The sequence below is a fragment of the Ammodytes marinus genome (assembly GCF_949987685.1).
Source record: "Ammodytes marinus genome assembly, chromosome: 11".
In the NCBI taxonomy this organism is placed as follows: Eukaryota; Metazoa; Chordata; class Actinopteri; order Uranoscopiformes; family Ammodytidae; genus Ammodytes; species Ammodytes marinus.
In genome coordinates this window covers 5,348,839-5,363,838 of record NC_137215.1, presented here as the reverse complement: position 1 = coordinate 5,363,838, position 15,000 = coordinate 5,348,839, and the positions used below count along the sequence as shown (strand labels likewise).

General features: G+C 42.3%; 1 protein-coding gene across 1 annotated transcript in view; it reads left to right on the top strand.

Moving 5' to 3' along the window:
- Window positions 1-15,000, top strand: part of LOC307258033 (zinc finger matrin-type protein 4) — a gene marked incomplete at both ends in the record, with an annotated part of 32,799 nt that overhangs the window by 573 nt on the left and 17,226 nt on the right. The window contains 2 exons of the mRNA XM_080037420.1: window positions 3,270-3,362; window positions 13,926-14,112. Coding sequence (XP_079893546.1) covers window positions 3,270-3,362; window positions 13,926-14,112 — 280 coding nt within the window. The remainder of the gene's footprint in view (window positions 1-3,269; window positions 3,363-13,925; window positions 14,113-15,000) is intronic.

Sequence of the window (15,000 nt, the reverse complement as noted above, 5' to 3'; positions counted from 1 at the left end):
CTAATTTGTGCTTGTGCCGTCCAAAACGCTGCTCATCCATTATGCAGAGACTTAATGCATAAATGGTAATGCTAGGAACACACACAAACAAACACACACACACACACACACAAACCCACGCGCACACACACTTTTGATTTTAATGTTGTCTACCTCTCAGCAGAATACCTGAGCGTAATTTAATGAATGGCCATTAATTACTTAGCCCTGTGCATTATTTAAGTAGGATGTGTGTGTGTGTGTGTGTGTGTGTGTGTGTGTGTGTGTGTGTGTGTGTGTGTGTGTGTGTGTGTGTGTGTGTAATGTGTAAGTGTGTGTGTGTGTGGGCACATATGCTTGTGCTCTTGCGTGCATGTATTCAGGTCGTTCTTGATTACAAGCCACAATTAAGATTAACAAGCAGACAAATGAGGACCAGGCCCTTATCTGCAGAGAGCAAGGTCATCAACAGTGCGTGCGTGCGTGTGTGCGTGTGTGTGTGTGTGTGTGTGTGTGTGCATCTAACTCTCAGATTATTCAGTTGTCAAACTGGGATGTGAGAGCACTTGCCTTTTGTCTATGGATATGTGTTGGCTCGCTCGCTTGTGAGATACGTTCTAGAACACACAAACATTGGCTTGTTTTCTACTGTTGTCCTGTTCTCTGATGATTCTCCTCCAACCTGATGTGACACTTAGGCAGAGAGAGAAGGAGCACACAGACAGACAGAAAAGCAGACAGACAAGCAGACAGACAGACAGACAGACAGACAGACAGACAGACAGACAGATAGATAGATAGATAGATAGATAGATAGATAGATAGATAGATAGATAGATAGATAGATAGATAGATAGATAGATAGATAGATAGACACACAGACACACAGAGAGACAGACAGACAGACAGACAGAGAAGCAGACAGACAAGCAGACAGACAGACAGACAGACAGACAGACAGACAGACAGACAGACAGAGAAGCAGACAGACAAGCAGACAGACAGACAGACAGACAGACAGACAGACAGACAGACAGACAGACAGACAGACAGACAGGCATGGATAGTCCATTAAAAGAAGGGTTAGGGCTCTGATGGTCAGTGCAGGGTAACCATGGTGACACAAGGTTACACTTTTAGCCCACATCCCAGGGCCATCAGCTGCATGACCATTTATACACCTTTAAACACACACACACACACACACACACACACACACACACACACACACACACACACACACACACACACACACACACACACACACACACACACACACACACACACACACACACACACACACATTTTGTAGCGGTGACCAAATGCATTAAATTCGTCTGACAAGTGTCTTGTCCCACGGGCACAGGCGCCAATCTCAGCACCGGAGCAACTCAGTCAGAGTCTCCCAACAGCTTTTATCTGTGTGATGTCCAACCAACCACGATATACAATTAAATGTACATGAGCACGTTTATCAACAAAACTTAACTCTACAAATAATATGGATAGAACAGGCTTGGTGTTGCTCATATTATATATAGTCAGTGCTATTGAGTATTAGGAAATATCAATGTATAAGATAAGAATAATTTAAATTTTTTTTTTGGGGGGGGTTAACTTAAATGTATCTAATGTTGTGTATCTATATTGTCTAAATAAATTAACTTAATTACATAATATGGATTGAACATGCCTTATGTTTTTCATATTATATTCAGTCAGTGAGTTTAAGCTATGTCAATGTAAAAATTAAGATGACAATTTTTTTTTGGGTGTGTTTTCAACTTAAATGTATCTAATGCTGTGTATATATTTGATCCAAATACATTAACTAAACTATATCCACATTATTGACTCGTAAACCTTAGCACCTTGTTGTATGATAACGTGTAATGCGACCGCGTCTGTTGCCGTAAAGATACAGAAGCAAGCGTAAACAGCACTTCGCTCCTGGTAAATTGCTCCCAAGCACACTGGCATTTCTAGATAATAATAGACGGTATACGGTTGAAAGCAGTGAAGGTCAGAACGTGCACAATAAAATGATATGTATGGAGCAAGAGAGTTGTGTCAACAAAAACACAGAGGTGTCGTGATGACAGTTAGCACCTTCCAAGGACAGTCGCGTGTCCTTTCACACTACTGTATGATTCTGCTTATTATAGCTTATAGTCTTACATGTGTAAAGCCCCCTAGCAGCGGACAAACAACACATAGTCAGGTATGGGGAATATACAACAATAGAACATTTGATTTGATAAAATGTATTTAGCACGTGTTAAAAAGTGCTCCGATAAAACTTAACATTTGTGTTATTGCACCCCCTTTGGACAAAAGTGTTAGTGTTTTTAATACGCCAGCTGTAGTTGTGGGGGGAGGGTACCCATGACAAAGGCATTAAGAAAAACTATATGAAAATAGCATTCTTTGCACTGATGGTCTCGTTTGCTGTTACATGTCATTTATGATCATCAGAGGAAAAATTAGACTCAGAAATATTTTAAAGTGTTCAATAACTAATGATCCCCTCAACAGCACAGTTACATAAGGAACCATCTTTTCAACAACGCTTTCAAATGTATGCAGACATGTCAATCTATATGATCGTCCTTTGTTGACAATATATTATCTGAACTTGTTCATTTTATTAAATTGAAAACACTACAGAATATCATCATTTTAATTTCCCTCAAATTTGATACTCTACAAAATGACACCCTAACATTCTTTAACACTTCAGGGTGACAGAGTGAAGAGATTAAGGTAAAGCATTTAACCCTGCACCACTTGTGACATCCCGACATCTTACTCAGAGCAATCAGAAAGTGAAGGTTAGCCCGGGCCATTCGTCACCTAGCCACAGGGTGAAATGTCTGCGAATGTCATCAGCTGAAACTGAGATAAAAAAAGCTTGAAGGGAAATTGCCAAGGTGGATTGAAAGACATTGATGTGTGTTGCTACTTGGCTCACTTGTTAAAGCTGCTACGAGGAACTTTGAAATATTTCTGAAACAGTATATTTTTTCCTGTGATTATCATAAATGACATGTAACAGCAAATGAGACCATCAGTGCAAAGAATGCTATTTTTATATAGTTTTTCTTAATGCCTTTGTCATTATTAGGCCTACGCTCACCCAGGAACTACAGCTGGCATAGTAACAACACTGCAACTTTTGTCCAAAGGGGGTGAAAGAATTTACACAAATTGAAAGTTTCTTGTAGCACATTTAAAACTAAAACTCAAATTCACTGTCTGACATTTGTATTCTCTGTCTGTTTCTCTCGTAGAGTAAGAAACACGCCAACAAGGTGCGACTGTTCTACATGCTTCACCCAGAAGACGGCGGACCGCCTTCCAAGAGGCTGAGGCCAGATAACCCAGTATGATCTCACTGTGTGTGTGTTTCTGTGTCTGTGTTGCATAATAAGTGTCTATATGATGTTCACGTTATATCTTTATAGTGACGATAACCTGTAAGCTTTTAAGGATTCATTAGTGAACTTAAAGGTCACGTATTATGCTCCTTTTCAGGTTCAAAATGTATAAGTTTGAATCTCAAATATTTGTATCCTCTGTCTGAAACGCTCCGTTTTAGAGTCTCTTTAAGCCCCGCCTTCTAAAAAGCCCAGGTCGGCTATGAGGGGGGCGTTGCTTCTCCCCTTGTGACATCATATGGGTGAACAAATCTGAACATGGTGATTGAACACAGGTTTTTTTTTAAAAGGTGGAGGAGGAGAACAAGAGAGGGTTGTTTTTTTCTCATACTTTGGGAGTCTCTAGTCACACCGGGAACCCATATAATGTTGAAAACCCCAAGAAAAAGTGCATAAAAAGTGACCTTTAAGTCTATGAAGGATCCCATGTTTTACAGTCTCACAAACTGAAGCAACTGTTGGGATGGTTTTTGAAGGACCATCATTTGCATTTTTCGCAGTCTAATCCTTCACAGGGCCAGTGCACTCTCAGGCTTGGCCATCACAGCCAAGTGCTCATGGGAAAATGTGTTTGATCTGTCGTATGGCAGTCGTTGCTATAATACTATAAATCTCCCTGGAGACGGATTGCCTTATAACTGTGGTGTTTTCTGGTAAGATTTAGTGGAGGCTGGTGCCACCAAGCAGCTCTGTATCTGACTATTGCAGGCCATGGCTAGGGAGGTCAGTGCATTACTACTGATGGCTGTGTCAGCCTGTGTGCCGGTGTGTGTGTGTGTGTGTGTGTGTGTGTGTGTGTGTGTGTGTGTGTGTGTGTGTGTGTGTGTGTGTGTTCTAGTTGGGCCATTGTGTTTGTTTATTTCTAGGGCACTGTTCTGCAATCGTAGCGAATGATGAGGTTGCATTTGCATCCAGAGTGAATTGTTGGGCTTGAAACATGAAGCCACAATTGCAATTTTTTGCCGTTAATTAAATGTTGACTGTGTGCCTGTGCCTCTGTGTGCCTCTGTGTGTGTGTGTGTGTGTGTGTGTGTGTGTGTGTGTGTGTGCGTGTGTGTGTGTGTGTGTGTGTGTGTGTGTGTGTGTAAACAAGAGCATAATAAACTATTGTTAAGCTTTATTGTAGCACATTGTGGGCCTTATTTATCCACCAAGGCTGTAAGTCCCACATGGAAAAAAAATAGAAAGACACACACACACACACACACTTTAGAGGACACAGCTGGTGGAAAAATAAAGCTTATCAAACTAACTGGCAAATCTAGAGAGAGAGAGAGAGAGAGAGAGAGAGAGAGAGAGAGAGAGAGAGAGAGAGAGAGAGAGAGAGAGAGAGAGAGAGAGAGAGAGGGAGAGGCAGAAGGAGGAGGAGGAGGAGGAGAAGGTGGAGTGTTTCCAAAAGCAGTTGCAGTGCCACAGCCAAGACCCTGGGCCGTACAGGGCACGGCCAATTAGCTCAGAACAGCAAGGACCCTCTGTCCTTCACAGACAGGAAATCCATACCCAAAAGTAAAAGATATCAGGTTGCCCTTGACGAACGGGCCAATGCAAAGTTTAACGGTCCGAAAAATAATGTTTTGGTGCTCCCAACTTTATTCTGCTGATAAGATTGTTAGGGTCACGGGAGAGAAATAAAATAAGAGGAGGAAGTTTTTTTTTTTTTTTTATTATGCAATAATAACAATGACGTTGATAAAGACAAAATACAGTGTTTATATTAAACTTAAAATGAAATCTCACAAACTACAGTGTGAGATGCTTCCGGGTCTAGACAGAGAGGTCAGATTTAGTCAGCCTAAAGTCAGTGAAGATCACATTAAATTAAAAAGGTGCTCCAAGGAACTTTCAGTTTTTGTTAATTCTTGAAACCCCCTTTGGACAAAAGCAGTAGTGTTTTGACTACGCCAGCTGTAGTTCCTGGGTGATCGTAACACATGACAAAGGCATTAAGAAAAACTATATCAAAAAAGCATTCTTTGCACTGATGGTCTTGTTTGCTGTTACATGTAACTCATGATCATCAGAGGAACAATTAAGACTGTTTCAGAAATGATCAAAAGTTCCTCGTAGCACCTTTAAAATTAAATGTCACAAACTACTAGTGTAAGACACTTTCGGGTCTAGACAGAGGGATCAGATTTCAGAGTGAAGTTAAAAAGCAAAACTATAAGATAAAGCTCTCTCTCTCTCTCTCTCTCTCTCTCTCTCTCTCTCTCTCTCTCTCTCTCTCCGACAGCATCCGCACAAAAAAAAAGGTATGGCCGATCCTGCCTTCAATCGCACAATCTGCAAAAGTGGGGTATGAGTTATCCGTTTTGGTCGCATCTTTGCAGACCAATCAAAAGCATGCAGCAGTGACAGCTTACCCCTTTTTAAAGACCACACGTGTTGACAGATTGATGGCCTCTGTTGATATGAATTACCTTGACGTGGTCTTTTTATAATTTACTAACCATAAATTCCCTGTGTCAGTAGATGGGTATGTCCCCCCCCACAGTTCACTGTCATGTAGTGTTGCCAAATGCTCCATCATTAAACCATCTCCTTTTCCATGTTGGCTGAATTCCAATCCCCATAGTTTCTGCTATTTAGTATGGTAGAAAAAAGATTGGGGGTCTCCTAATTCTTGAAGTCTGATTTAGTATGCTTAAAAATACCCGGATGTCTACTACAACCGGTTGAGGTTTTTAGTGTTGAAATCAGCATGCTATTTGGGCGATTCTGACCCACAATCCAGTACGCACCGGAAGTGAAGTGGAGCTTCCGTATTAAAACAACTGGGGATGAGACGGAAATAAAAGCAAGAGGCAAGATCAAGGCACAATGTTATGATGAAATAAATAAGTAAAAATATGTTCCAATTGAATGTCTATGCATGCTAACTAGATTATTGTTATGGTCGGATGTAGTATGTAGAATAGAACAAAGAAATGGACAGTTTAAAAGTATCTTTACGTGACTATTGTATAGCTTACATTTTAGAGCCCTCAGTAAAAATGATGTTCACAGAAAAAAATAACAGTTAAAAGTTCATATCCAGTTTTACTTTTTCTCCCTGGCACAGCTGGGCCACAGCAACATGAGGTGGGGGGTGTGACTGTCCAATTATTGATATCCGAAAAAGTGAAATAAATTGTCAGTCGCAGCCCAAGTTAACCTCGGAAAGTTGGTAGGAAGGTTTCTGTTATGTTACATCATACATCCATTACATTCTAAGAAAAATAAAAAATTGAGCAAAGGCTGCATTTGAAAAAACCCTCCACAAAAGTCCACCAGATTGAAATGTCAGATAGATCAAAACAAATAAACTGGGATAAGTAAACACTGTAAGACTATTTTCTCAACACATTAAACAGTAAAAAAAAGGTGATACACGTATACAACACTGCAGAAATACTGTAGCCGTGTTGAGGGCATATGGGTTTACTAACCCACACACACACAGTACTGTAGAAAATCGACACACCTGCGTCCCCATCTGTCTCCCTAAGTGAATAAGACATGACTCAGCCCCTCCTGGCTTTCACCTCACAGGGGACACGGGATACACACACACACACACACACACACACACACACACACACACACACACCACCTCATACTGTAACGTAACCGTGGGCGCCACAGCTAGCACTTTTGTTCATAACCTTTCCCAAAGAGATATGACATTGATTATCTGACAATGCTGAAAAACGGATGGAAGATGAGACGGTTCTACAGAAATGAAATCCCCTCCTCCACTCCCCCCCCACCCTCACCCTCACCCTCACACACACACACACACACACACACACACACACACACACACACACACACACACACACACACACACACATTCAATTTGGAAGTAACTTTGCTTCTTTCATATCTTTTTCATCAGTTTTTCCCCTCCCAAAGGAAAGGCTTGAACTGATTTTTTTTTGGACTTCAATTTCGTGTTTTTCTGCCCCCCTTTTTGAAGCACTGATTGACATGGTGGTGCAGTCTAAAGGGAACGGCAGTGTACAGCTCCGGAAAAAATTAAGAGACCAGTCTGGATTTTTCTTAAATCTTCATCTCTACATTACTTATTAAAAAAATGCTCTTAATGACAACTAAATTATTGGAATTTGGTAGAAATGTTGTCAGTAGTTTATATTATAAAACCAAGATGTTCATTCTACTCAAACATATGCCTAGAAATAGTACAACGAGAGACACTGAACATTTGGAGTGGTCTCTCAAATGTTTTTCCAGAGCTGAAAAAAAGGATTTTCTTTTTCGGCAGAGTGAATGAGATGCCAGTGTCTACCTAGCCAGTGTTAAAATGCCATGCCTGGGGGTTTGTGTGTAGGTGAAAGTGTTTTGTCACAGAACAAACAGAGGAAAGTAGGTCGTACAGGCAGGTGCTCCCAGATGAAAGAGGGGAAGACGACTTTATCCGTTTTTCCTTTGCTATTCTCTACCCTTCCTTCTCTCTCTCGCATGCACACACACACACACACACACACACACACACACACACACACACACACACACACACACACACACACACACACACAGTCTGAGCCGTTTCCAACTCGCATAAAAGGGCAACAGATAACCAAAGGCTTTTTTCCACTATGCTTTGTATTGTCCTCTTAATGCTATATGTGCACTGTCTGTCGCTCCTTTCAATTTACACTGTCAGCGTTTCTTTCATACTTCAAATGAAAACAAATTATTTTCTTATTGGCCTTTGATTTAACCTATAGTGCTATATCTAATCTCAGTCTCTCTGGAATAGTATTGAAAAATATTGAAATTCATATATTCACACAGACACACACACACCCCAACCCTCCTACCCACACACATACACATACACATACACAGACACACACACACACACACCAACCCACACACAGACACACACACACACCTCCACACACACACACCCCTCAACCCAGACACAGACACACACACACACACACACACACACACCTCCATCTACCTCCACACACACACACCTCCATCCACCGCCACACAGTCTGAGCCGTTTCCAACTCGCATAAAAGGGCAACAGATAACCAAAGGCGTTATATGCCTTTTATTCTCCTCTTAATGCTATATGTGCACTGTCTGTCGCTCCTTTCAATTTACACTTTCAGCGTTTCTTTCATTCTGCAAATGAAGACAAATTATTTTCTTATTGGCCTTTTACTTATGGTATAGTCCAATGACAGGCTATATCTAGTCCAATGACCGGCTATATCTAATCCCAGTCTCTTCAAAATATTTTTCATTTTGGAAAAGTATCGAAGCAGATTGAAATTCATATTGGTACCAAATAAAGACAATCATTTTGGTATCTCTCCTATTCTCCACCCTGCTTGCTACACACACACACACGAACACACACACACACACACATCTACACCCCTCCCCCCCCACCACCACACACACACATCTACACCCCCCCCCCCCCCCCACACACACACACACCCCGTCTGAGCCGTTTTCAACCTCACTTAAAAGGCCAAGAGATAACCAAAAGCCTTTTATTTTTTCACTATATCTTTTATTCACCTCTATTATTCTATATTTGCACCCGGCGCTCCTTTCAATTTACACTTTTCGGCGCTTCTTCTGCAAAAAAAAACTCCAAACGATCTCGCCTGCCTCCCTGTGCAGCTCTGTGTGTATATTTAGCCGCGGTTCCCACAGCACACTAACACAGAACACAGGGGAGAGAAGGAGAGAAAGAGAGGAGGAGCGCAGAGAAAAGCAACAACAGACGACAGACGGAGAGCAAGATTAACGGAGCTAATTAAGGAGTCTATTGTTAGGCGCGCGGAAGCAGGAGGAAGCAAAACCGAACACTAAATATTTTGGCGAATACAGACGTCACTGTCAGGCCGGGTGGTTAAACAGGCGCACGCGCACACACACACACACACACACACACACACACACACACACACACACACACAATGATGGATTCAATCACGACAATCGCACACAAATCAGTCTCAATATGTGTGTGTGGGGCGACAGGTAGAGATAGTTAAGGGTTAGGCTTGAACGGTATACAATAACTAAACAGGTACATAGGTATCAAAGTATTTAAAAAGGTTAGAAAAAATATTACCTGTTTTTTTTTCCCACTATATAATAGCCTATGACTTAACCTACTGTAGTCCTATATCTAATCAGTCTCTTTGAAATAGTTTTAGGTTGAACTAGTAACTCAAACTATTTAGGCCTTCTGCTAGTATGAAAAAGTCATCACAAACTTGAAAGTGTTTCCCATTTATTTTGAAAAGTATCGAAAATAATCACAATTCATACAGTATTGGTACCAATATCGAAACAAACATCTTTGGTATTGTGACAACACTATATAAACTAAATATACACAGTAAGTATACACTACACTATATACTAAACACAAATTTATATTGATATGGGCAACGGTAGAGATGGTAATCCAGAAAATGAAGGAACAGAAAGGTTGAGGACTTAGCGAAGGCAATGGAGGAAAACTGACAGAGACGCTGTTTATTGTTCAAAATGCTTCCCGAGAGTGGCAGCTGTAATGAGCTGACAATTATTCATATGTCAGTCACCCCCCCCCCCCACACACACACACACACACACACACACACAGCCACACTAACACACACACACACACACACACAGCCACACTAACACACACACACACACACACACAGCCACACTAACACACACACACACTCGACATTGTTTAAAACTTTCCACGCGTTGTCACTAAATCCCTAGTGTATACACATTGAGTGACAGGATCTTGCGACGCCTATTTTGTCTTTCAAGTTTCAAGTATACGCTGTCTTTGTGCTTGGGTCCCATCTCTGTCAAACGCTGCCTTTTATAACTCAGTTTGTTTTGACAGGTGAGGCCACTGCAAGCTGACACATAGCTTCATCTCGGGATTTTTATGTCCCGAGTCAAAATTAAGAAAAAAAAACAAGCAGGGCACATTCATTCCCACCTCCACACACACAGTTAGACACACACACACACACACACACACACACACACACACACACACACACACACACACACACACACACACACACATACACACACACACACACACACACACACACACACTTGTTTTGATTTTCATACGTTTCAAAATACGATTTTGGGAAGACTAGCATCTCAGTAGCATTACCCATGGGACAGTAGAAATAGACTAAGTAGGTGAATGGGGGGATGTAGATGGAAATAACAGAATGAATAGTGAGAGAGATAGAGAGAGAGAGAGATAGAGAGAGAGAGAGAGGGGGGGAGAGAGAGAGAGGAGGAAAGAAAGTACACATTAGGAGTGGGGGAGGGAGAGAACGGCGAGAGGGGTGGTAACGAGGGAGCGAGGGAAACGGAGGAGAGGAGACTGTCTTGTCCTCACGAGCACTGTGTCTCCTATGGCACAATAATGAATAAAGATCATGAGATAAATAAAGATTAGCTGGTTCCACTTAACATACATCACACTCACGCAAACACATTATTATCCCCTCTGTCTACCCCGTGGCAACATTAGACAGTGTTTTATGCCTTAAAGTTGCAGTGTGTACAATGTATTAAATGTTCAGATATTACACACGGCATCTTTAATGATATAAAAAAATAATAAAATGAATTTGCACACACTGCGAATGAGAAGGAGGGTGAGGATGCATTCTCCATCCTTCCCTCCTGATATTTAGTATAGTAGGAACAGATTTAGGATGCCCCAATACATGTGGTCAGACGCAGTATGCTGAAAAATCCTTGGATGCCCTACTACATCCGGTCGTAACTTTTAGTGTGGAAATCAGCATGCTTTTTTGCCGATTCTGACCCACAATGAAGTGCTCACCGGAAGTGACGTCACATCGACAGAGCCTCCGTATGAAAACAACCGGGGATGAGACGGATATATAGTCAAGAGGCAAGTTCAAGTCACAATGTTATGATGAAATGTAGAAGTAAAAGTGTGTCCAAATGGTATGCCTACTGCATACTAAATACTTTTTATAATCAGCTGTAGTATATAGAAAAGTAAAAAGAAAGAGGATGCGATTTGAAACGAAGGGAATGTTAGTAGTGGAGTGTTAGTGTGTGTGTGTGTGTGTGTGTGTGTGTGTGTGTGTGTGTGTGTGTGTGTATGGGACAGTTCAAAGAAAGCCTTTTAACGTGATCACAGCAGGACCTAGACACAGCGGAGGAGAGAACAGGCAGGGAGGAAGAGAGCGGCCTGCCAATACAGATAAATATTTCAGCCCACAACACACACACAGTCACTGAGACTGGTGCCCAGAGGGGGAGAGATAGGGAGAGAGAGAGAGGGAGAGAGAGGGAGAGAGAGAGAGGGAGAGAGAGGGAGAGAGAGAGAGAGAGGGGGGGAGAGAGAGGGGGAGTGAGAGAGGGAGAGAGAGAGGGGGGGAGAGAGAGGGGGGAGAGAGAGAGGGGGGGAGAGAGAGGGGGGAGAGAGAAGGGGAGAGAGAGAGGGAGGGAGGGAGAGAGTGGGGGGAGAGAGAGAGGAGGAGGGAGAGAGAGGGGGAGAGAGAGAGGGAGAGAGAGAGGGGGGGAGTGAGAGAGGGAGAGAGAGAGGGGGGGAGAGAGAGGGGGGAGAGAGAAGGGGAGAGAGAGAGGGAGGGAGGGAGAGAGTGGGGGGAGAGAGAGAGGAGGAGGGAGAGAGAGAGAGGAGAGAGAGAAGAGAGCGTAGAGTGGAGGCAAGTCTAAAAGACCAAAAGCAAGAGAAGAGATTGAGAGAAAGAGAGAAAGAGATGGGGACAGCTGAGAGACAAAGCTAAGCCTGGAAGGTAAAGGTGTCCTTAACTCTCAAATCTACTGTCTGTGACGCTAACCTGGGCTGACACAAGACACACACACATCCAGAAAGACACACACACACACACACACACACACACACTCTCTCTCTTCCTCACACACACACACACACACACATTCACACAAACTCTCTCTCACACACACACACACACACTCTCTCTCACAAACACACACGCACACACACACACACACAGACACACCCACACTCACACACAAGCATCCACACACACTTTCTCACAGACACACACACACCCATCCACAAACACACGCACCGCACACCCACACACTGCAGACATGGTGTCGCAGACTTTCATATTATCGTCCTCTCTCTCCATCTCTCTCTCTCTCTCTCTCTGTCTCTCTCTCAGTCTCTCTCTCTCTCTCACTACTTGACACACTACTCGAGAAAGCGCTAGTTTGAAAAAAGAGAAAGAGAGAAAGAAGAACTGTGCAACAAATAGAAAAGAGTTGAGGAGAGGCATACACAGAGACACAGAGGGACACAGGCCTGTATGAATATATGTTATATACAGTCTATGGCATGAACAGACAGAGAAGAAGAGAGAAAATGAATGGAGCCGAAAGGTGTAACATGTGTAGAATGTAAAAGCATGCACAGAGAGTATAACCATACTCTTGGAAGACAATTATTTGATACTGTTTGTTGTTTCTGTTTTTCTGTGTGTGTGTGTGTGTGTGTGTGTGTGTGTGTGCGTTTCTATCAATCGGGCAGTTGGTTCTTTTTTGTGTTCCCGCTCCTGTGGGAGATTCTCTCTCTCCCTCATCATTAGTGATGGACCGGCGGCGGTGAGAGGGCCAAGCCACAGTCTCAGTCCAGAGAGACAGATGAATATTTGATCAGAGTGTGTGTGTGTGTGTGTGTGTGTGTGTGTGTGTGTGTGTGTGTGTGTGTGTGTGTGTGTGTGTGTATTAGAAACAGACAAAGCTCAGTGTGGGTCGGTGCAAAGTGTACATTTTTCCATTTCCCATCTCCCCATGCCTCTCTCGGCTTTTCTCACCTTTCGGCCCTCCACTCTACCTCTCTTTTCACATCATTCCATTTCTTCACCTCCCTCGTGACCCCCCCACCCCCCCATCCCTCCCATCTCAAACCCCCTGCGACCCAGTTTTCTGATATAACATGTTTGTTTATATATTACCTATTACTTGAATGACTATGAATTGAGAAATAGTTTTGGGGTTTTGGAGCATTGATTTTTTACATGCTCATGAATTACATGTAACAGCAAACGAGACCATCAGTGTTAAAGAATGCTATTTTTATATAGTTTTTCTTTATGCCTTTGTCATGGGTACCCTCACCCAGGCAGAAAATGTATACCGATTGAAAGGATACTATTATGAACTTTAAGGAGACAAAAATGTACGATAATCGTCCACACATAACAAAAATACAACATTTTGATCCAAGTCTCCCATATCCATCCATTTGATCTATCTATCTGTCTATCTATCTATCTATCTATCTATCTATCTATCTATCTATCTATCTATCTATCTATCTATCTATCTATCTATCTATCTATCTATCTATCTATCTATCTATCTATCTATCTATCTATCTATCTATCTATCTATCTATCTATCTATCTATCTATCTATCTATCTATCTATCTATCTATTTACCATCTCCTCCCTCTCTCTCTCTCCCTGTAGGACTGTGCAGAGACGGAGGTGGACAGGAACAAGTGCTGTACGCTGTGTAACATGTTCTTCACGTCGGCCATCGTGGCTCAGTCGCACTACCAGGGAAAGACTCACGCCAAGAGGGTCCGCCTGGTGCTGGGGGAGCCAACCAGCCTCCCACCCACAGCCATGGCCAGCCCCACTAACACTAACACAGGTAGCTACTGGGTTTCAAAACAACAACACCACCAAACACACACACAACATACATTGTTTGTTTTTCGTTTTTTGACATTTTCAAGACGTATTGGATAGTACAGAGTTGAAATGGGGAGACAGAGAAAGAGGGGGGGATGACATCCAGTAAAGGTCCACGGGTTGGATTTGAACCCGCGACCACTGCAACGAAGGCCGGAGTTGAAGCTCTATCCATGACTACGCCCATAAACTTAATGTTAAAAGTGCACTATGAAGTTTTCTAGAGAGGGGGGATTGTTTACATTCACAGAGCCTGCAGTCAGTTTAGAAAATGTATTTACTTTATATGTTATTCTAAGTATTGAATAATTCTATCGCCATTAATGAAAAACTAATTTATTTTGAGGCACATGATCCAGTATCACTGAACTGAGAACACGTTCTTATTAAAGTACGGTAAATTGATTCCGACTATATAGCTTTTTACATAGACCCAAAGCGCTTTACGTCCTACCCGCGTCCCCACAGCCGCACGTTATATGTTTTTATCTGAAGTGGATTTGGAAAACTTCAATCAGAGCGTCTAGCGTGGATAAGAGAGCGGGAAGAAAAAGTGTCTGGAAATACCAATACGCCCCAGGCCCAAAAAGTCTTGTAGGTGAACTGAATACAGGTCTTTCGATTGATAAAATGTCTCCTTAAAAGGTACTACGAGGAACTTTTAAATATTTCTAAAACAGTCTAATTTTTCCTCTGATGATCATGAATGACACGTAACAGCAAACGAGACCATCAGTGCAAAGAATGCTATTTTTTATATAGTTTTTCCTAATGCCTTTGTCATGGGTATACGCTCACCAAGGAAATACAGAGAGGGGGTGTGTGAGAATTAACACAAACCGAAAGT